The following is a 23000-nucleotide window of genomic DNA, read 5'->3' on the forward strand; positions in this document are numbered from 1 at the left end:
AGTGAGATGTAAACCTCCACTGCGTCTGTGTGATCTGAACCCTGCCTGTCCAACCTTACTTCTGCTCCTTCACGTCCTTTTCCCCAGAGCTACAGTGGCCTCCTTTGTCTTCTTGGACGTGCTGAGCTCAGCTGCCCCCAGGGCCTTCGCATGGCTGATCTCTTCACTGGGTGTTGTTCTTCCTCATTTTTACGTGGCTGCCTTGTTAGCATTCAGACGTGGGCCTCACCTTCATCTAGCAGGCCCTCCCCCACCACACAGTCTACCCTAGCCATCTAGTGTTATCTCAGAACCTTTTCCCTACCTTAAGTTCTCTCCATAACGCTCATCACAACCTCACTTCTCTCTTGTCCGTCTTCTTGTTTATTGCCCTTTTTCTTCCCTCTCTGCCTCTAAAGTGTAAGCTTTGCAAGATTAGGGATGGTCTTTCTGGTTCACCACTGTTTGTTCAGCACCTAGGACAGTGCCTGGCACAGGCATTCATGTGCCACGTAACAACATTTCGGTGAACGTTGGACTGCATGCGCAACGGTGGTCCCATAAGGTTAGTACCATATGTACTAATCTTAGTACATACCAACTAGGTGTGTAGTAGGCTATACCATCTAGGTTTGTTTAAGTACATTCTGATGGTCACAAACAACGAAATTGCCGAACAACACATCTCTCAGATAGTACCACAATCATTAATTGACACATGACTGTATTAGGTCACTCAACCAATAAATTAGTAATTGAACAAATGAATTTTACCTGCAAAAAGTAAAACAGATAACTCCCATTCAGCTTCATCTATTTTTGAGAGAGAAAAATAAAATTACTAGTTATGTTATTGTATCATTTATAATGTTGGAAGTCATGGAATAGAAATTGAATCTAGCTACCCTAAATGAGAAGGAAATTTATTGTAAGGTTCCCAGAATCAATAGGTAGTTAGAGAACAAGGCTTAGAGCACAAACTGGAGTCCTGGAGCCAGAGAGTCCGCACTATGGCAGGAGTCACAACACAAGAATCATCAGGTCTGCACATCACTGCCCTGCATTGCCTGTAAGCTCCGAAAGTCTCCTTGTTACAAGGTCACCCATTCAAGACTCCCAGTCCTGAGAAGTAACAGCCAGTGGACCAGCTAACTTGGATGCCTGCCCAGCTGTGCCAGGGCAGAGAGAAGGAGGTCTGGCTCCCTCAGCCTCCGCTGGAGGGATTCTCTCCTGTCCCAGTCTGCACACAAGTTGGGGCTTCTCCCAAAGCAAGACCAGGATTTTGAATGGGACGGTTTTTAAGGGGGATATTGGGCAATCAAAACATGACAGACTTTGAAAGCGTTTAGGAACTTGTTTTGGAATTTCTCTCTGAACCTGTTGGAGCCCTACCACAAATAGTATGAACACCTCCCTCCCTCCTTCATACTCGTGGCTTATAATGACCATAGCTTGTCCTCAAACCCAAATCTTCCCTAGAGAATGACGATCCCACACAACTGTTTTCAGAGGATTCTCTTGGATGTTCAGTGGCTTCCTGTTACCCTCAGAGTAAACCCTAGGTCCTTCTAGGCCCAGGGGACCCACAGGATCTGTCCCTACTCCTCTTGGGCTGCACTTGCTGCCACTTGCACTACCCTACTCTGTGCTCCAGCCACTCTGGCCTCCCTGTGCTCCTCTGAGAGTCACACTCGGTCCCCACAAGAGCTGTGCACTGTGCGCACCTCACTTCCTCTGGTTCTGGCTCCAGTGTCACCTCCTCAGAGCCTGGCTGCCCTATCTAAACTGTGTGCACCCCACACCCCGACAAACTACTCTCCTGCTGTCTCATGGTATTATTTGTTGCTTATTGTGGGCTACCCCCAGGGAGTGTGAGCTTTGTTTGGATCACAGCGGTAGCCCCATGCCTAGAACTGGAAGCTGCAATAAGTACTTGAATGAATGGACAAATGTGTTGTCATCTTGGAAATTAGTTCCAAAAGAGGACTTCCAGAATGGTCCTGAATAACAAGTACACAGCATTTGAGGTGACTGTTCTGAAGTGGTGAATACTCATTTAGTTACATAAATTCTGTTGCTTTGTTAGAAAAGAATCGTCTCCCACCTTATGTTTTGTAGCAGTGGGTCAGCAGATCCCACTGTCTCTTGGGCTGAACGTTGGAGCCTGTTAGAAGTGCAGAACCTTAGGTCCCACCTCAATATCGCTGAACCAGAATCTCCTTGTTGGCAGAGCCAAGGCAAAAAGCCTTAGGAAACAGCTAGCATTTTCTGAGCATTCTCACATTATAAAGGGAAGGGTCAGTGGCCAGGATGCTTCCTTTTCTTCGTTGTAATGTGGCTTTGGGACTCAGTTTCCGCTTGTCACTCTGATAAACCCTCATGCAGTTTCCTAGGACACCACAGCCTGCCTTTTTCTCTCAGGTGAAGTGACTCAGGAATAGTTGTTTTTTTGTGGAAGCCAAATGTGCTCTAAATTTACTGCCCCTAGGAATGGTTGAGGTACGTGTTTTCTGGCAGGAGTCTGTGAGCGGTCATGGCAGTTCTCAGCTCACATTCGTGTTTCTCCTTGTCTTCCATGGTGCCTTGGGGTCCCTGCAGGAGTGACCCGTGAGTGTCCTGCTTGCTGACACCTGATCCCTTAGTGCTACCGCTGCAGCCCAGGAGAGCCGAGGCTTCGTGAAGCCTGGAGAGCTTCCTGGGAACATGGGCAGGAAGTGCTTTGGGACACTTTTATGTAGTGGCTGGCTCTTTGCCTCCTTGTCCTGTGGTCTTCAAAAGTGGAGTAGCACTTTTATTCCTGTTACAGTATCATATTAGCCATATATTGCAAGACATTTTGGAAATACAGCAAGAGAAAATGAAAAAAAATGAGCATTACATATCAGTTGACCCCACAGAGACAACTTAAGTTTCTGGGCACATTTGATATATGTATATGGATGCTTACATTGTGTACCTACTTATATTGACCACACACACCCGTTTTATTTTATAAAATAATCTCAAGCCGTGAATTCATTTCGTAAGTTACTCTTTAATTTCTTACCACGTGGTAGATAAGAATCAGGCGGATGTTGGTTTGAATCATGTTGCTGCAGCCTAACTCTGTGACTTGGGCAAGTTATTAAAACTCTCTGAGCCTCAGAGCGGGGCTCTGTGTTAGAAGTGATTGGGATGGACAGTGGCGTGAGTTGAATAGATAGATGCTCGTAGAGCGCCATGATCCTGAGTGCGTTAGGGCTGCTGTCAGTGGAACAATTTTAATTCCAGTGGGGACAACTCTGTTTTTAATTCCACTGTTTAATTTCATCAGTCCCCAAGACTATTTAGATGTGGCACTTCATTGATCCTGAACTCAGATCTCTACAGGCACTGAGCCCATTGTATGATCTAGAGAAGTAAGCCTAGCGTGAGAAAATCAACTGACAGAAATATGACACACTGTCTTCGTTTTCACCTCACTCTAGGTTAATACTGGAATTTAATATTCAGAATGAATAAAATGTGAATTGAGATAATTCTCTCTAGTACTCCCCTTTGCATTTGGAGCCTGAGCTGGGACGCCTGTCCTCCACAGCAGGTCTCAGCGGCATGTCTTCTCTCTCAGGTTGTGAGATGTGCCGCACTGAGCCTTGGCGCCCCTGACGAGCAGCAGTGTTAAGTTTTGTTTAATTTCATAATAGAGGATAGCTGAGCATAAACAGAAGTACTTCCAACTGGAACAGAATGTCGGCATAAGAAGATTTTCTATTTAGGGTAACTATTCCTGAGATATTTATAGAAATCTGAGGTTCCATGTCAGTCGTGTTTAGTTTTTTGTATCATACTCTGCTACAGTTCGGTAACTTCCATTTGTCCAACCCTTTGCTCCCACTATCAGTTATTAACTGAGAAAGGCAAACTGAACAGGTCGTATCATTTCTGTAAAGTTCTAAGTCACAAATTGTCTATGCCTGGGGCAGTTCCTTCAGTTCTACAAATGTAAAAATGTAGTTCAGACCATCAGTCTTTGATTCTGCATACTGATTGCAGCATAGGGACGTGGGCCAGAGAATTTCTTACCAAACAGGTTTCGTGAAGATAAAATTTCAGTAGAAATGAGTGAATTAAATCACATATTTGTGTAACCATTTAAGAATTCCACTTCAACAAATAGTGTTGGAAAAACTAGATTTCCACATGCAAAAAATGAAGTTGGACTCTTACTTTATACTATGTAGAAAAATTACCTTGGAATGGATCAAAGACCTTACTGTAAGAGTTGAAACTACAAAAGTCTTAGAAGAAAATAGTGGAAAAACTTCCTGACGTTGGATTTGGCAGTTATTTCTTGCATATGATGCCAAAAGCACAGGCAACAAAAGAAAACATAGGTAAATTGGATTTCATCAAAATTGAAAACTTTTGTGCATCAAAGGACACTATCAAACAGAGTGAAAAGGCAACCCATGGAATGGGAGAAAATATTTTGCAAATCATATATCTGATAAGGGATTAATATCCAGAATATATAAAGACATTCAACAACAACAAAAAACCCAATTAAAAAATGGGCAAAGGACTTAAGTAGATTTTTCTCCAAAGAAGATATAGCCAATATCTTGCCAATAAGCACATGAAAAGATTCCCAGTATCACTAGTTGTTAGGGAAATGCAATGAGATACTACTTCATACTCATTAGGATGGCTAACATCTAAAAAAACCAAAAACAAACAGAATATTCCAAGTGTCAGTGAGGATGGAGAGAAGTAGGAGCCCTTGTGCCCTGTTGGTAGGAATGTAAAACAGTGCAGCTGCTGTGGATGAGAGTGTGGCTGTTCCTCAGAAGAATTAAACATAAATTTACTATATGATCCAGCAATACCCCTTCTGGGTGTCTACCCAAAAGAATTGAAAGTTGGCTCTCAAAGAGATATTTGTATACACATATTCATAACAGCATTATTCCTAATAGCCAAAAAGGTGGAAGCAATCCAAGTCTCCACCAATGGATGAAGGAATAAACAAAACATATGTTCATACAATGGAGTATTGTTCAGCCTTAGAAAGGAATGGAATTCTGACATATGCTACAACAGGGATGAACCTTCAAGAGATTATGCTAAGTGAAATAAGCCAGTCACAAAGGGACAAATACTGTATGATTTCGCTTATATGAGGTTCCTAGAGTAGAAGGCTTGTGCTGTCAACCAAAAAGGCCAAGTCTTGGAAGCAGTGTTAGTTGGTGAGCCAAGGTGAGGCCTTTTCCTGGGATCCTATGATGTGTTGTTTACAACAGAACAGAAAGCTCTCTTTGACACCATGCGTCTCACCCCCCGCAGACTGCTCTTATGCGTCCAGTTCATCAGGCAGAGCTGTGAGCTGTATGCCGTCCAGCTCAAGGGACTGGATCTGTTTCCTGGTGGTAGTTTCATGACTGTTCCTTTGTTAAATGTTTACAAAATCTTTATTCCTGGAGAATGATACTATAAATGAGATGATGTAATGAATGGACTTAAGCTTTACGGGCTTGCAAAATATTGAGTTTCAGTCGAATAAAAAGTGTGTCATTAACAATGACCGTTGAAGGTCACATTTGTTAGTTTTGACCAATCTACATCAAACTTTTCACAGAACACAAAAAAGAATCATTTCCTAATGTTGTGCTTACCATGAATCCTATATCCATAAGTTCTTCAGTCTCATGAAAATTCTCATCAGCTCCATGAGTAAATATAGCTATCTGGGTTGTGTTATTTATATCTCTCTCCTAATCAGCTGCCGTTGGAAACACCATAAATGACTTGTCTTTTCCATGCAGCTTGCCCTGTGACTTCTCAAACCTGTCTTTATTACACTGAGCAATATCATTATTTACAGTTAGAGTTAAATTGGTCAGTGCTCCATTTTTTCAGACATTTTCTGCCATATTGAGTAAAACACTTAAAACTCACCATCTCTAACTGCTTAGGCAGTGTAAAAAATTAATATATAACTGCATTTTACAGAAGCAACTCATTTGTGTTCAAAAACAGTCCCTATTGAAAATGTCAGTTGTTTTCCAATTCATTGAGGTTTGTTTTTGTTTCCTTTTTTGGTCATCCAAATTTCTAAATACAGGTAGGTTCTGCTTCCTAATATGGTTGCTTAATAAGAGCATAGTAAGGTGCGTTCTTCCAGTGCAGGCATGGCTTTGTTTGTTAAACATGGCGGAATATGCTTAATTACTGAAGGGAAATATGCTTTCTTGAAACTTGTGGTCTTTGTTTTTCTTTGTCCCACTTTTGACTGAGATGTGAATAAGAAAAGATTTTGCTTTCCTTTTCGAGTTGTTTAAAGGAAGCAGCACTTCCCAGTCTGAAGTACGGGAGTGATAGAGTGGTGGCAGCTGTGGCAGCCTGGCGTGCGCTGCAGCCAGAAGGTGCAGCTGCAGGTGACTTCCAGGCAGAAATCAGTCTGTGTATGAAATCACCCACCCACCACCATTTTTAAATGTTGGTAACTAACACAGAAAAAAACACTTTCACCTTGGTGGGCTGAACGAAACCCAGTTTGCTTGAGCTCCTCTGAAACTGGGCAACCAGCCGCTCCTCTGCCCCCTGGCCACCAGTGCCCTGGGCAGCCCCGCAGCCACTTGAAGGATACGATTTAGATGAATCCTAATGTTGTAGCTGTTGTCCTGTTCTTATTGGTGGAAATTGAGGCTACCAATAAGGATGTTCCCTGCTTCTGTCCAGCTTTCTGTTTCACGAGATCCTGGCCTCATCCCTAGAAGATCCTGGAGTGAGTAGACAGACAGGTCCCATGGAGCAGTGCACAGGGGACAGTTAGTACTTGCAGGAAAAAATAAACACCACCAGGACAAAGCCTGTTTTCATGAGTTTTTAATCTGTTTTATTTTTATTAAATTAAAATTAGTGTACAATTCATTTACCATACATGATTATTTAAAAGCACATGAGTTGAATTTCTCAGAATTCGATAAGTCTTATCTGAACTGAAAGAAAAATGCCAAGGTTGATGGACCGGTCATTCCTCAGGTGGATGGGCTAAGGGACAGCTTTACTTGCCCATCGCTGGCCATCTTGTGGTTCCTGACGTGGTAATGATTGTGGACTCGATTCAGAAAACACACCAGCTGTGACGCTAGTGATAGTCAAGTGTCAGAATCACTTAATAATGATAGAAGATTCTCAAGTGCTTTTGGGGTGTTATCAATTTTATAAACTAATTAAGAAATTAGATTCTGTTTTGAAGTAGTTTTCTAGTTAATAATTTTGACATATAAACTTATGGCCCTGGTTTATTTTTATAAATGGAGAAATGAGACATTGAAATGTTAAAACTAAAGGGTATGAAATCATTGCCTGCTCTTTCTCTCCCATCCACTGCAGGGGGCACGCAGCGGCTGCCACGCGCCATTGGAATGTCCCTGGCCAAAGAGCTCATCTTCTCTGCGCGTGTGCTCGATGGCCAAGAAGCCAAAGCAGTGGGCTTGGTCAGCCACGTCCTAGAGCAGAACCAGGAGGGGGATGCTGCCTACAGAAAAGCTTTGGACCTGGCAAGAGAGTTTTTACCTCAGGTATGTCTGATTATGTTTCCTTTTTTCCTCCTTTTAGATCACTTTAGAGCAAATCGACAGAAACAACAATCATCTCTAGTACCTCTGATGTCCTTGGCTTGCTTCCCAAGTAGAGAAGTCCGTGGTAGCAGTGAAACTAGAAATAGTGTGCTTGTTTACATTAAGAGCCTTCAGAATTGAAGTTAGGATTTAAAGATAATCCGAGGCCCATGCTTCAGCCGTGCTTTGGTGATTGTCACATGCACATTGGTCACATGGGGCAGAACTTCTAGCAACCTCACTTGTTCATCAGCTGACCCTTCCGACCTGAGCCATGCACGTGGAGAGAAACAGCGATGGATGGGCTGTCACACTGGCTCACCCCGAGGTGAAACACATCGAGGCACAAATATGTAAGGAGACCGCAGTCAAGTATGCCTGGCCATAGCTTGCTTTAGATGACCTGCTCGAACAGTGGCAATTGTTTGTCTCATTGTCTCTCTTCATGGTGACATAGGCATTGTTTTACCTGCTTTGTGTATAGTGTACTTCCTCACAATTACCCTTGCAAATCTGGAACTCACTGCACATTTACTCAGCGAAGGCAGTCCTTATGAGTAATATTCGTAGCAGTGCACCAAGGGTCCTGTTTTCAGAGTTTCCTCGCTCTCTCATTCTTCCAGGTTTATTGTTCAAATATTCCTTCTTTCTGAAATCACAGATTAAAGGATTTTGCAGTGTAAACAATTAATTGTTTGTCTTTATTTCTAATGGAGTTTTGAACTGCACGACCCCCAACCCCTTCTGGAGTCAAATAATTTCCTCTCCCATTCTGTCATTTAACTCAAACAGGATCCATCACCTGTTTTGGGGCTATGGATGCTTCTGGGAACCTCCTGAACTCTCTCTCCAGAAAAATGCATACACTCCCACATTTGTTCAGAGTTTTGCATCCAGTCTCAGAAGGTGTCCTTGGAGTTCTTTGTTGTCAGTCAAAGGCCCAGGTCTGCTGTGATGCGCCTGTCCCGAGATCTGTCAGACGGGGCCTCACGATTGAGTTGGTTTCTGAAACCACACTGCCTGTTGTTGATACCAGTCCTTCTCGACTAACGGGTGAGCTGTAAGCTCTTTCAGGGCAGGGCCCTAGATAATTTATTCCCCATATAAGATGAGAGAGCCTTACCCTCTGAATTGATGGAGAGGGAGCAAATAGAAAAGATTTTTACTGCTTAAAGCAGTAAAAAGTAAAGCTTTCTAGATATTTATTTTTACTATTTCTATTTATTTTTTCTGTAAGAAGTAAAAGGGGGGAAAAGCTCTCACTGTAACTTTAGTATTAGTATTTCTCCCAAATAACAGAAATGTCCATCTAAAGAGAGAGGAGAGGTACACGTATCAGGAGAAGTGACAGTTTAACTAAGTAGCGGTTTAATGACTTCCTTTGGCTTAAACTTTATGACCAATGCTTGTCTCAGTTGAAATACAGGGCGTTTTTAAGAAAGGTTATGGCATACTTCCAGCCCTGGCACTCCCGGCGTCGCTTGGTCTTTGGACGTGACAGTTCAGCTCCCTGCTCCAGAGCTCCACCCAGTTGGCTCATTAGCCCCTTGGCGTCTCTGTGGTTCAGAGTCCATATCTCATTCCTGGGAACTAAGTGCTTTCTCCCATGACTGTCTGTGGTTAATGCCATCACTGCCCACAACTCGCCCTGCCTCAGAGCCTCTCCCTCCGCACCTCCACTCCCACAGCCAGCTGCACTCCAGCACGTGGTAAACCGAGCCGGCCTTCCGTCAGGAGGACATGCCTCTGAGAACATTAATTGCTAAAATTAATTTTTCCCCAGGTCAGGGGAGATGTTGAATGACTTCAGAATATGTGTAACTGTAAAACTATATGCAAAGCTACAAAACGACATTTGAGGTGGAAAAATTTTTGTTTTTGTAGTCTCTGTCACTGAATGATTAGTCTTCCAAATAATTAGAAAGCATCTATAAAATTAGTATTTCTAGATGATTTCTGTATTCTATGTTAACTTCCATTTTTCTTTCTGAGAAAAAAGATTTGTATAGAAGAAGAGGCATTATTTTATATTTTCAAAGAGAAGATAATTAAATAAGCATATGTAATACCATTTTCATTTTCCTGTTTCCCACAGTTTATTAAACCTTGCTACCCAGAGTGTGGCCTGTGGACTAGCTGCGTGGGCATCCCCTGGGAACATGGGAGACCTGCAGAGGCCCAGGCCCTCCCCAGACCCCTGAATCCATATCTACATGTTCACAAGGGGCATATCGGAGTCTGATAAGCACCTTGTCTGGGCAGCTGGTGATAAAAGTGGATGGAAAAGATTCTCGTTGAGAGGAACACTCTGTTTAAAAACAAATGAATTGATCATTAAAAAAATGGTGCTAATGTGTGTACTACACGTGCAGATCACACGTGGAGGATCTAAGGTGCTTGTCTAAGCCTCGGAAAGCTGGCCTCTGGAAAAGGTGTTTAAGCATGTGACTTAGAGAATTTAGGTAGGTTAAAGCCGATAATTGAGATGCCTAGATAGAAAACAATGGCATCTTTCAGGCCGTCATGCATTTTATCCATTCGCTTATTAGAGTCCTTTGATGTGCCTGTTATTTAGAGTCTCCTTTGCATTTTAATTCAGAAAACACTTAAAAATATGCCATTGAAGTCTAATTCATCACCCATAAACAATTTTTAGGAATGTAAAATACGACCAGATAACTAAATTGCATCTGGAGGATTGTGGTTTTCTAAGACAAGAGCATTGTTTTCCTTCTCACAAAGGACTCCCAGTTCTTTCCTCTGTGACCCTCACACATTCTGAAGGACTAATTTGCACTTTACACTTTGGTGTGATCTGGGGGCACTGCCTGGAGGACACATGTTTACTATTGCTGCCTGCGGAGGAAAGATGCAGAGCCACTGTCTGAAACAGAGGCGCTCTGAAGCCCAGTGAAGCGACAGCGTCAGCCTCATCTCTAGCCCAGGTTTCTCTTGTGCTGCTGATGGGTGTGCTATTGTGCCAGAAACTTGATCTCCTCTGCTTTTCCCTCCTGAGCTTCTAGGGAGATTGCTGAAGAAGGATAACTCTCCCACTGGGCGCTCAGCACCTGCTAAGCTTTAAAGATTTGGGACCTGCCGTGCCGCAGCGTGCTGTGGGATCTCTGTAACCCGCCGATGCAGTGGAGTCGTTAGTCCTTGCAAAGCTCTTCAAGGAAATTTCACATCAACTCTCTTACAGCCATTGTTGCTTCAATGCCGTGGATCTAACCATGGGAAGTTCTGAACTTACTGAGATATACAGTGTAATTTGCATAAATAATTAAAACCTGTTTCTTTAAATCTTAGGGACCTGTTGCAATGAGAGTGGCAAAATTAGCAATTAATCAAGGGATGGAGGTGAGTGCCTTAATCCTTGAGTTTGTTGTTGGAGCAGGTAGTGGAGATTTAATTTAAATGAGCAATGTTTAGATTTTACATTATTTTTTAATGTTCTAAAGTATACCTGTTTCAATGCTGCTGTTCCTGAAAGCTGTTGAGGCTCTTTTTAGCTACGTCACTGATTGCACTGTGCTTATAGCTGTTGTTGGTTCAGCATCCTAACCACAGAATTTTGTAATTTGACTGATGCCTTGCAGCTTATGACATGCCTGCTATTTTTCCCATTGCGTTAATAGATTTATTGGCTAGTAGTTCCTAGAAAACCAAAAGAACAGGGCATTCTGTGTATTCTCAGCACCAGTCAGTATTATATTATAAAAAAACATTCTGCGGAGAGCATCCTGGCTCAAAGCTGAGCCTAGCTCCCCCCACCTTTAACTCTCAATGGCCTTTCTGCAGGGAGACACACAAACAGGCAGGTCTGTAGAGTGTCCTGGGGTCACCCTGGGAGGTGGCTCCCAAGGAGTGGAGGCCCCAGAGCAGAGGAGAAGTAGGCAGGGCGAGGGGGCAGTGCAGGCACCCATTGGCATTGGGCTGCTAATTACAGCAGTTATATTTTGGTTAAATTATGGGAATTGTAAAGAAAGATACTTCTTCCTTATAGACCCAGAGGCCTCTATATCTTCCTGGGCTTCATAGCAGTAAAAAGATTGAATTTGTTAGCAGTAAATGCAGTTTTAAAAATTTACCAAGTATTTGATTGTTTTTTAAAAATTGTATCATAAGAGTAACAGTACTGATAGCAAACCCCTTATATGACCCTTGGTGTGTGCCAGGCTGTACGTATATATCTTAGATGCTTTATGAAGGCTTCACCTACATCAGCTCATTCACTCCTCACAGTACCCCATTTGGTAGGCACTACAGACGGCTCCTTGTTCAGATGGACCTCTCTGAGGCACAGAGAGGTTAGGTAGCTTAGCCACGCTTCCAGATGGCGGAGTCTGAATTTGCCCAAGCGACCTGGTTCCACAGTGTCTTGTGCTGGTCACACTTCTGATTTGCTGGATTTTATCAAACAGTTCTGTTCTTTTGGAATAGGGTTATTAAATTTGAATTTATATTGAGTATACCATATTTTAAAAAGTAACTGGCTGAAAATGCATTGTGTGTTTATCCTCAGGTCGATTTAGTGACGGGGTTAGCCATAGAAGAAGCTTGTTATGCTCAGGTATGTAACACAGTCACAGGTTCAGTGAGGATGCCCCGTGCAAATTATGTTTACCTTCTGTGTAAGTCAAATGAATTCTGTATCACTGAGCAAGATTGCACTCATGCCTATTCCAAAATCATACAAAGGGGTTGAAATTAGTTGTTTTTGCTATTTGACTCTTAGCAGCTCTTGTGACTGCTTATGTTCCACATACTAATGACTGTCGTCTACATAATTTAGAAGACTCTTAGAATGATTAAGTTAGTGCATTTGTGCTGTACCTCTCTCTGACTCATGTAGTATTTTGTGGGTGAGGACTTAAACCCTCATTCCAGTGTAGAGAGGTGGGAGGAGGGCCATGATGAGCATATGCCTGCCGGGGAACTTCGGTGTTTGAGACAGATTGGCTTTTCCTGACCTTCTGAGCCTTCCCTCTTCACTAACTCCATTATACAGTTTTCTTTTTGGTGCCCAGATTAGTAGCGCTTTCCATAGAGGAACCAACCTTCCTTTTGATTTTTTTTCCTTGAAACATGTCATTTTGTTTTAGGGCATCTAAAGTAGCAAAAGAATTGTGTTCTGCCCTTCTTGAGAGTTGGAAGCTGCGTCAGCTCCCGTTTATGCATGGCAGCTCCCATTTACGCGTGGCAGTGTCGTGACTTAGGAGTGATTACTCTGTGTTACTTAGATTACTCACAGTAACACTGTGTTACTCAGTGATTACTCTGTGTTAGAGTGTTACTCTGTGCCTGGTCTGTGTACATAAATCACCACCTGTCACTGATGAGCACATGCCATGAAGTAGATTACCCACCCCTTACCAATGCACAGCCTCAGAGCCCAAAGGAACATTTTAACAGTATATTTGGCCATAATCACACCTTATCGAATATAAAATAACAGAATTCATGCAGAGTATTCTGTCAGACCACAATGGAAATAAACTAAAAGTCAATAACAGAAAGATAGTTGGGAAACCCCACTTATTGATAGTGGGATTCACTCTTTTTAATGAAGGTTAACACACTTCTAAATAACGTGTTGAAGAAGAAGTCTCGAGAGGAATTTAAATATATTTTTAACTAAATCAAAATGAAAATACAACTTACCAAAATTTGTGAGTGTATCAAAAGCAATGCTTAGAAATTTATAGCATTGAATGCATATATTAGAAAAGAAGAAAGATCTAAAATCAATGTTTCCACCTTAGAAAGTAGACAAAGAGCAAATTAAATCCAAAGTAAGCAGAAAAAAGAAATAATAAACTTTAGAGCAGAAATCAATGAAATTGAAAATAGAAAAATATCAACAAAACCAGACTTTGGTTCTTTGTAAAAGATCTTTAAAATTGACAAACTTCAGGCCAGGCTAACCAAGGAAAAAAGACAAAAGATAACCAATATCAGAAATGTAAGAAGGGCCATCACTACTGATCCCACGGACATTGAAAGGATAATAAAGGAATACTGTGAACAACTCTATGCCCACAGATTTGATAACGTAGATGAAACGGACCAATTCCTTTAAAGACGCAATATACCAAACTCACACAAAGAGAAACAGATAATCTGAATAGTCCTATGTTTGTTAAAGAAGTTAAATCAGTAATTAATAAACTTCCAAAATAGGAAGCACCAGGCCCAGATGGTTTCACTAGTGAATTTACCAAACATTTAAGAAGAAATTATACCAATTCTCTACAATCTTTTCCAGAAGATAGAAGCAGAAGGAATGCTTCCATAACTCATTCTATGAGGCCTGACGCCAAATTACCCTAATACCAAAACCAGAGACCTTATGAGAAAGGACAACTATGGCTCATCATCTCTCATGAACATAGATGTAAAAGTCCTCAACAAAAATATTAGCAAATCAAATCCAACAATGCATAAAAAGAATTACATGCCACCACCAAATGGTTTTTTTTCCCCCAGATAATGCAATGCTGGTTCAACACTCAAAAATCAGTTAATGTAATCCATCACAGCAGGCTAAATGAGAAAAACTATATGATCAAATCAGTAGATGCAGAAAAAACATTTGACAAAATCCAACATACATTCATGATAAAAACTCTCAATAAACTATAATTAGATGGAATGTCCTCAACTTGATAAGAACTTCTACAGAAAACCTACAGCTAACATTATACTTAATGATCAGGAACAAGGCAAGGATGTTCCCTCTTATCACTGTTTTTCAATCTCTACTAGAAGTCCTAGCTAATGGAATAAGACAAGAAAAAGAAATAAAAAGATACACAGATTGGAAAGAAAGAAATAAAACTATATGTTCATAAATGATATGATTGTTAATGTAGAAAATCTCAATCAGCAACAAAAAAACACTATGACTAGTAAGCAATTAGAGCAAGATTATATATACAAAGTTAATATACAAAAGTCAATTGCTTCCCTATCTACCAGCAATGAAGAATTGGAATTTGAAATTAAAAGCCCAGCATCATTTACATTAGCATAAAAAATTAAAATACTTAAGTATATACTAATGAAATGTATGTAAGATCTGTAGGAGGAAAACTCCAAAATTCTGGTGGAAGAAATCAAGATCTAAATAAATGGAGAGATATTCCATGTTCATGGATAGCAAGACTCAGTATTATTAAGATGTCAGTTCTTCTCAACTTGATCTGTAGATTCAATGCAATCCCAAAGAAAATCTCAGCCAGTTACTTTGTGTTGGCAAACTAATTCTAAAGTTTATATGGAAAGTCCAAAGACCCAGATTAGCCAACACAATATTAAAGAAGAGCAAAGTTGGAGGACTGACACTACCCAACTTCAAGACTTGCTGTAGAGTGACAGTAATCAAGACAGTGTGGTAATGGCTAAAGAATAGACACATAGATCAACTGAACAGAATAGGGAGCCCAGAAGTAGAGTGATACAAATGTAGTCAGCTGATCTTTGACAAAGGAGCAGAGGCAATTTAATGGAGAAAAGATAGTCTTGAAAACAAATAGTACTGAAGCGTCTGGACACTGAACTACCAAAAAAATAGAATCTAGACCCTGACCTCACACTCCTCACAAAAATTAACTCAAAATGGCTCATAGACCTAAAGTTAAAATGAAAAAGTATAGAACTTCTTGAAGATAACACAGAAAATCTAGGTGACCTTGGGTTTGGCAATGACCTTTTAGATATAACACCAAAAGAATAATCCATGAAAGAAAAAATTGATGTTTGACTTTATCAAAATTAACAACTTCTACTCTGCAAAAGACACTGTAAAGAGAATGAAAAGACAAGCCACAGACTGAGAAAAAATCTTTACAAAACACCTGTCTGATAAAGAACTTGTATCCAAAAGATACAAGGAACTTTTAAAACTCAACAATAAGGAAATAACTCATTAAAAACTGGGTAAAAGATTTGAACAGACACCTCTCCAAAGTAGATGTACAGATGGCAAAAAGTGTAGGAAATAATACTCTACATCATATGTCATTAAGAAATGCAAACAAAAACGAGCCACAATTTTGCCATTTCTTTCAAAGCTAAGCATAGTCTGACGACATGATCCAGCAGTCTTGCTATTATGTATTTACTTAAATGAGTTGAAAACTTACGTTCACACAAAAACCTGCACATGGATGTTTACAGAGCTTTGTTCGTAATTGCCAAACTTGGAAGATTAGCCCTGAGCTAACATCTGCTGCCAATCCTCCTATTTTTGCTGAGGAAGCCTGGCCCTGAGCTCACATCCATGCCCACCTTCCTCTACTTTATACGTGGGACGCCTGCCACAGCATGCCTTGCCAAGCGGTGCCATGTCTGCACCCAGGATCGGAACCGGCGAACCGCAGGCCGCCAAAGCGGAACGTGCTCACTTAACTGCTGCACCCCCTGGCTGGCCCCTCAATTTTTTTGTAAAGCTTAAATTGTCTAAACAATAAAGTCTCTTAATTTTTCTAAAGGATATTTGAAATGGTGCAAAAAATCTATTTGTAGTTGGAATGATAAATTTGGTCACAGAATTGTTCAAATGACTAGCAGATTTCAAAATTTTAGATTGTCTTCTAATTAGTTTTCTTAGATAAAACTTGCTAAACTTTTACGGTTGTTTTTACTTTATGGTATAGATAACATAGCATTTTGTTTCTCTTAGACTATCCCAACGAAAGACAGACTTGAAGGTCTTCTTGCTTTTAAAGAGAAAAGGCCTCCTCGCTATAAAGGAGAATAGAAGAAAAAGAAATCTTTAAAATGCCAGTGTAGTAAATGTCCTTCTGGAAGTGTCTTTCAGACCCACATATGCCTCAGCACCTGGAGCCCCAGCAACCACAGCGAAGCGCTGCCTGCATCGTGACTGGGGCGTCAGCAGCGGACCATGTGTGTTCTTTGTTCAAATGTGTATCAAGTCATGTCCATCCAGGCGTGTAAGCCAGTAGTGTCTATATACTGTCCGAAACTCAGACTCAAAATTACGGATACATTTTTAAATATTTCCTGCATAAGAGGCTTTCTGTTCCTAATTTTTTAATGTGAATAATTTATAATATATTGCACACTCCAGGAAATAACATTGTATGTCTACTGTGCTGCAATACAAAAATAAAATTATTTCTATATACCAAAAATGTGAAGTTATACCAAATAAAGTTTCCAAGGGATTATACACACAGACATGTACATCTTAAACTGAAAAAGGAATTGGTGGATATTCTGAGTGAAAATGACCCAATATAAATAAAATCAGTGAAAAGCAAACTCGGACGTTTTTCTCTCACCGTGTTCTTTTTGAGTGACTTAAGTCATTGCACGCTGGGTTCTGGGAGAAGCCCCCTTTCCGCGCTGGTTCTCTCCGTCAGGCGACTCCGCACAGTTAGTCCTGGAACGTGGTGTGTAACCCAGTCAGAGCCTGGGGCCAAAGGCCTGGTGAGGCCAGCCAGACGCCTGGAACTGTTGTCCCTCTAAGACCTCCTGGTCCCCTGGCCTCACCCAGAAAGAAAATGGTGCAGCCAAGGTTGGCCGTTGCAGCGGCTTGGGGTCACGGATTGAGGGAAATGGAGCTGGCTCTCACTTCCTTGCCCCAGCTGTCTGTCCCTGATTTCAGTAAAGAAAGCAGATGATCACAACTCCCCTCATCTCCTCTTCTCACGGAAACCTCAGGCCTTTCTGCCCCTGGCTGGGCGAAGCAACCTGGGATGGAGGCTCCGGGGCATGTCTGAGTTTACTCAGCCTGGCCTGGGCGGGGGCACAGATAGGAATTGTGTGAGGAAGGGGGAACGGTAGAATTCAGTGTGCAAAAGGGAGAACATTGCAGATCTCTAAACTAGCTTGAGGTAGCTTTATTTTGTATTCGTTATATCAAACCAGACCGCCTTCCAAGGCTGCATCCAGGACTGGGTCTGGCAGCGCTGGAGGAGCCCTGCTTTCCTGGGACGTGTGCCTCGTTATTTGCCAGCCCTGAAAGCACCCCACTGTCCCCCAAATGAACGCCACAGCTGTGCCTCCTTGCGGGAAGTCAGTCTGTTCCATGCGTTCCCGCACACAGACCACGTGGTGCCTGCCCTGCCCTTGGAAAGCGTGTAGACATTGAAGTTTTAAAATAGCTGGAACTTTTATTTATTTATTTTTATTGTTTACTTTTTTGGTGAGGAAGACTTGCTCTGAGCTAATATCTGTGACAGTCTTCCTCCATTTTATATGTTGGTCACCGCCACAGCATCGCTTGATGAGCAGTGTGTAGGTCCGCACCCAGGATCTGAACCCACGAACCCGGACTGCCGAAGCAGAGTGCACCAGACTTGACCTCTACGCCACGGGGCCGACCCCTGGGGCTTTCATTTTTTAATTTGGGAAATTGAGCTCTCAATCTCAATTCTAAAAACGTTGAAAGAGGCAAGCATACTCTTGCCATCCACTGATGTCCACCCTGCCGGCGGGCGGCCGTTCTCACCGTGTGTGTACTCACGCTAGGGTGACGCTGTGTCCTTTACTGCCTCGCTGCTGACACTGCAAATTCATGACGATTGCTGGGCTGATCATGTCATGTGAAAGAGGCTTAATACAATTCACGCTCGGCTCCCTGGTGACAATGTCTGGTGGTGTGTACACTGGCTTACTGATAAACTTGTGCTGTTCATCTCTTGCAGGGTAGCTTGCCAGTACAGTGCTGCTCCCTGTTTTCATAGTCCTTTGAAGGTTTCAGCGTCATTTTCTCCTATCCATGACATGTTCAAATGCTAGTTCCATTTTAAGTGAGCAGGAAATAATTATGTTAACGGAGAAAAAATATTGGCGTGTGCTGAATGACTTGTCTCTCCCAACTTGGATCCTAGTCTCCTGCTGCTGGAGCACCATTCCATTTCTTAGCAAGTTCTGATGACGTCACTGGAGTCTATGTGAATGCAAAGACGTCATCTGGTCAGGTGTCACAGACTTTCTATAGAATAGCGAGAGCCGTGTCTGCCCAGGGGTCTGTATAGGTGTTTGCCCTTCCCTGCCCTTTCTCTTCCGCAGAGCAGTCTTGCTGGGGGCCGGTCCTGAGGCCCTCCCCTGTCTGGGGCCAGCGGCTCGGTGCTGGGGGCCGTGCTTGGGGACGGGGCGAGCAGCTCCTTTTGTTTCCCCCCAGCACCTGGAACGGCCGCGTGTCCTTACACGAAACCGTGACACCATGTCAGGCCAGCGCATGCTGGAAACGCAGTGGGTGTATCCCTGTGTTCAGAGGAGGTCGGAGGAGACTGAGCGGGAGGGACCGAGCCCGGTTCCAGTTGTGGGGCAGGCGTGGCGCTCTCAGAGCGGAGACCTCCTGGAGTGGCGGAGCGCTGGCTGCCCTGTGCCTGCTCTGCAAGGGCGCCCTCCAGGGCCGAAATGAGACTCCTGTCCTCGGACTCGTTTCTGTGATGTCAAGGATCATTTCAAGTTTGTGTTGTCTTCAATAAAAAATAGACCTGGTTTTCCTGTCAGTGTAGTCCTTTTATTTTCTCTTCTAGCTGTCAAACACTTGGCTTGTCACCAAGTGTTACTTTTCTGACGGACTTGGAAGAGCGCTCTGTACGGGCTACCATGGCGGGTGTCATGTCACGGGGCCGTGCTGACATCCCGACTCGCCGCTGGCTGGCCCTGCACCCTTCTCCTCACGTGACCTCAGCTCCCTCTTTTGGTGATGGGCCTACAGTTGCTCTGATTGGGGGTCCAAAAAATCCTGGCTGGCACACATTTTTTACTATTTAATTGTGCTGTTATTATTTGTCTACCCACCTAGTTAAATATTACGTAATGTTCGTGTCAGCATTTACTGGGCTTTATCAAAACAGCAATAGAAATTAGTGTCTTATATTAAAGAATAACTATGTGTGTGTCACAAAAGAAAAAATACAGTATTTTCAAGTTACGTGATTCGTAATATTTTGGTGAAAGGCGAGCTTTTCTGCACAGATGAAAGGGGACAGCTTGTGATTGAGGGTATTTTGTGGGGTAGGGAGACCGAATCCTCTGGTCAAAACATCTATCTGGGTCACGGGCCCTAAAAACCCACTGTTGCCAACACCTTCCTCTGGGTTTTCTTGGTCCTTCTCTTTGGGAACTTTCCAAAATTCAGCCACCCCTTAGGGGGGTTGCCCTTGATCCTCAAACAGCTTGGTGTGCAATGTTTATTTTTCAGACTAGTTCTCAGGACAGTGTGAGAGAACTGGACACCTGGCAGGGCGAATAAAGGACGCCGAGGATGGACCAAGACGCACACCCCTGGCGTGGTCAGGGCCAGCCCTCGTGATGTGTCCACGCCCCCAAAGCTCAAAGGAGGCAAGGCGGGAAGATGGCCCTTCCTCGGGGAGCCTACAGTTCCCTGGGGGCAGCAAAGTGAGCTCATTGCCACCAGCATGTCGGTCATTTTCAAACACAGCACTGCGCTGGATGTTGTTTTCAAGGAGACGTTTTGACAAGATCACTGAAGATACTAATGGGAATAAGGTGAGAGAATTAGGGCTGGGAATTGTTGTGACCATGATGACTGCATTTATGAAGCCCCAGACGCCCCGGGTGTTTCCATGCACTATGGCATGTGCTCTTCATAGCACCCCCGGAAGGAGAGGCACCCATTGTGCCTGGGGTCCAGAGCAGGAGGCTGGAGCACAGCGAGATGGCAGGCAGGGGGTGGAGTCAGCCATTGAACCTGGGGCCGTTGATCTGTCACCACTGTTCACCATGAAAAGAGCCCAAGAACACAACCAAAGGCTCCTGACCATGGGTGTGTCAGCCTCTGCCCCGATTGGTTCAACAGTCTCCTCGGAACTTGGAAAGATACTGAAGGTGCTTATCCATCCAGTGATCTGACGACAGTGGCAGGAGTGTGACGGGGACAGCGATGCCCGCTCAGCTCCCTCGCCACCTGGCACTTTACCTGCTTGTTCGGACCCAGTACTCAAAACCGTCGCAAATGGGTTTGTCAATTTATAGTTCAAGAAACTGAGGTGGAGAGCTGCATTTGTGGCCGGTGTTATGCATTCAGAGCCCACACGTTGAATCACCAATCTGGACGATACAGAGCCAGTGTGAGTAGCTGAGAGCCATGCATCACATCCCTAAAACCAGGTGCCCGAGTGGACCCGAGGTTTGGAAGCGATCCCCGTCAAAAGGGAAGCAAGCGTGGGTCAAGAGCACCCCGTGACGAGTGTCTTGCTGTGTTCTGTGCTGGTCAGACTTGCCTGGAGTCTTGCATTCAGTTCTCAGCGTCGCCGTTGCAGGTGCTCATAGATTGACTCTGTGCTTTTCTGGGAAGCACACAGGAGTTCTTTGGCCAAGTCTCATCTCTTCTGAAACCAGCGATGAGACTTCTGGCGAAACCTCTCATCCCTCTGAGCCTGTTTCTTCATCTGGAAGGCAGTCAGTAGTCGTTCACGGTTGCTGCCAAGACAGACTGGATGTGTCCGTGCGAAAGGGCTTTGTCAGCAGTAAAGTCATCTGTAGATGTGGGGGCGATGTTTGTTTCAATTGTTTCGTGTTTCAGGAGAAACCTCTTGGCACAGGGCATTGGGTCTCACGACCGTGTCCAGTTCAGGAAATGTTCGCGAGCCTGGACATACTCCCTGGAGAAGGGAGGTCGGGGGCAGCTGGTAGCCGTCTTCAGTAGACCTGCCGTGCGAAACCGGGACCTTGGAGGCTGCCTTGGGCTGGAGGAAGCCCTCCAGGCCTGCCCCAAACACGTTCTGCTGTCCAAAGTCAGTAGGGGAAGCTGCCTCGACTTTCCCAGGTCCAAGAGCTGCTCCCTGCCACTGAGGCTGAAGCGGAAGGTGGGCGGTCAGGGGCGGGGCCGTGGGACTGCACCCGGGGAGCAGAGGACAGCTCTCCTAACGTGGCCGCGTTCCGTCCCATAGTCGTTCAGATTGTGCCCCTTCAGCTCCGACACAGGCTGAGCAGCTGTGAGATACGTGGCTGAAGATGCTGCTCACTGGTGGGTCGGGTCAGAAGAGGCACAGAGAACAGGTATCTGTCTGAGGTGGATCTGGTTAATAACTACTTTGGCCCTTGGGATAATCCATAGTTTAAGCAGTAGTTCTTTTAATATTTTAAGAAAAATTTTCCTCACGTCTGAATGCCATGTGTATAGTACCAATTTTGAGGGCTGGGGAGGGAGAATTGCCCTGAGAAAAGCAGCCCATTTTCTCATCACCCTTTTGGCTTTCACGTGACTTCCTGGCAGTCTCCCCTGTCGCAGGAGAAGCTGGAGGACTCCGGCCCCCATGGTGGGCCAGACCAGGAACAGAGTGGGCTTTCTGCACGAGCCATTCCCCGCATCTCCCTGCCAAGGTTCAGTCCTAATGCATCTTGAAAGACTGCTGTGCAAAGTGTTCACACGCAGTCTCCCGTGGACCCATTTCACAGAGCGGCACGTCACAACTTCTGAAGGAGCTAGTGGAACCACCACGGCATCGAGCTACAGCTTGGGGCCCACGTCCCTCGAGTGGCAATGTTCTCAGGCAGAGGGTTCAGAGGGATTTGAAGATGGGCAAGTGCACTTTCCTGACCTTTTGAAGATCCTCTGAGTCACTTTCACTCTGAGCCTCTGCTGGTGTTGAATGAATCCTCCGTGCAGTTTACAGAAAGGGAAGAGCCATCTGGCAGGCAGCGAAGTTCAGACTCCTCACGGCCTCTCCTGTGTTGAGTAACATGACTTGTGAGTTATCTATTAACAATTTTCTGAAACACACTTTTCTTGAAGCCTAGAACTTGCTCACAAGTGGCCAAAATTTGAGTGCTTTGAAAATATAAGAAATGTGCGCCATGCCATAAAACACAAGGAATGAGCCCACATCTGACATGGTGGAAAGAAATTCTAATTCTTGGAGCGATGTGATGGGTATAGTTAGTCTTCATACCGCTTAGGGTCTGTCTTGGAGCTGGCAGAACACCAGCAGGGGTCTGCACATGTCACAGAAAGGTGCTCCCTTTGTCTCTGGTCCTCGTGGGGGTGTCTGTGTGACTCGTGACTGTCAAACTCCTCTTCTGAAACGACTGGCGGGTGTCCGTCCTGGCTCTTCCATGCGCTGGCACTCCCGAGTCCAGGGAGAGTGTGTGGTCTCCCATATGCTACGTGTGCATTGAAAACGTTTGCATCTGTAGATATGAAAATGTATGTTGAATTTCCTGAAAGACTCGACAGACCTGACATTTTTAATTATCTCCAGTTTCCCCCAGGAATAAGCTAGTCTTAGAAAGTGAGCATGAGGAGCAGTGTCGTGGTTAAGGGAACCGAGGACAGGAGCCGAGTCCTGGCCTGGGCCAGGCCCAGCTGCTCTTGCTCCATGACCCTTCAGCGCATGCAGAATGGAGGCTGCATCTGGAAGAAGAAAGACCCCATCTTGTCTGTCCATCAAACCTGAGGACAGAGATTCCCCAGGC

General features: G+C 44.0%; 1 protein-coding gene across 7 annotated transcripts in view; it reads left to right on the forward strand.

The window, feature by feature from the left end:
• The window catches only part of AUH (AU RNA binding methylglutaconyl-CoA hydratase), a 152511-nt gene extending 135640 nt beyond the window's left edge, over nt 1-16871 (forward strand). For 4 of the 7 annotated variants that reach the window (XM_014854670.3, XM_070495982.1, XM_070495980.1 and 1 more), the window contains 4 exons: nt 7354-7541; nt 10887-10937; nt 12103-12150; nt 16264-16871. In XM_014854670.3, coding sequence (XP_014710156.2) covers nt 7354-7541; nt 10887-10937; nt 12103-12150; nt 16264-16341 — 365 coding nt within the window. In that variant the 3' untranslated portion in view covers nt 16342-16871. Of the gene's footprint in view, nt 1-7353; nt 7542-7833; nt 8270-10886; nt 10938-12102; nt 12151-16263 lie in introns of those variants that run through there. The other 3 variants (XM_070495981.1, XM_070495979.1, XM_044756544.2) reach the window with 2 other exon arrangements.
• Nucleotides 16872-23000: the final 6129 nt, after the last annotated feature.

This window comes from Equus asinus, chromosome 23 (genome assembly GCF_041296235.1).
Source record: "Equus asinus isolate D_3611 breed Donkey chromosome 23, EquAss-T2T_v2, whole genome shotgun sequence".
In the NCBI taxonomy this organism is placed as follows: domain Eukaryota; kingdom Metazoa; phylum Chordata; class Mammalia; order Perissodactyla; family Equidae; genus Equus; species Equus asinus.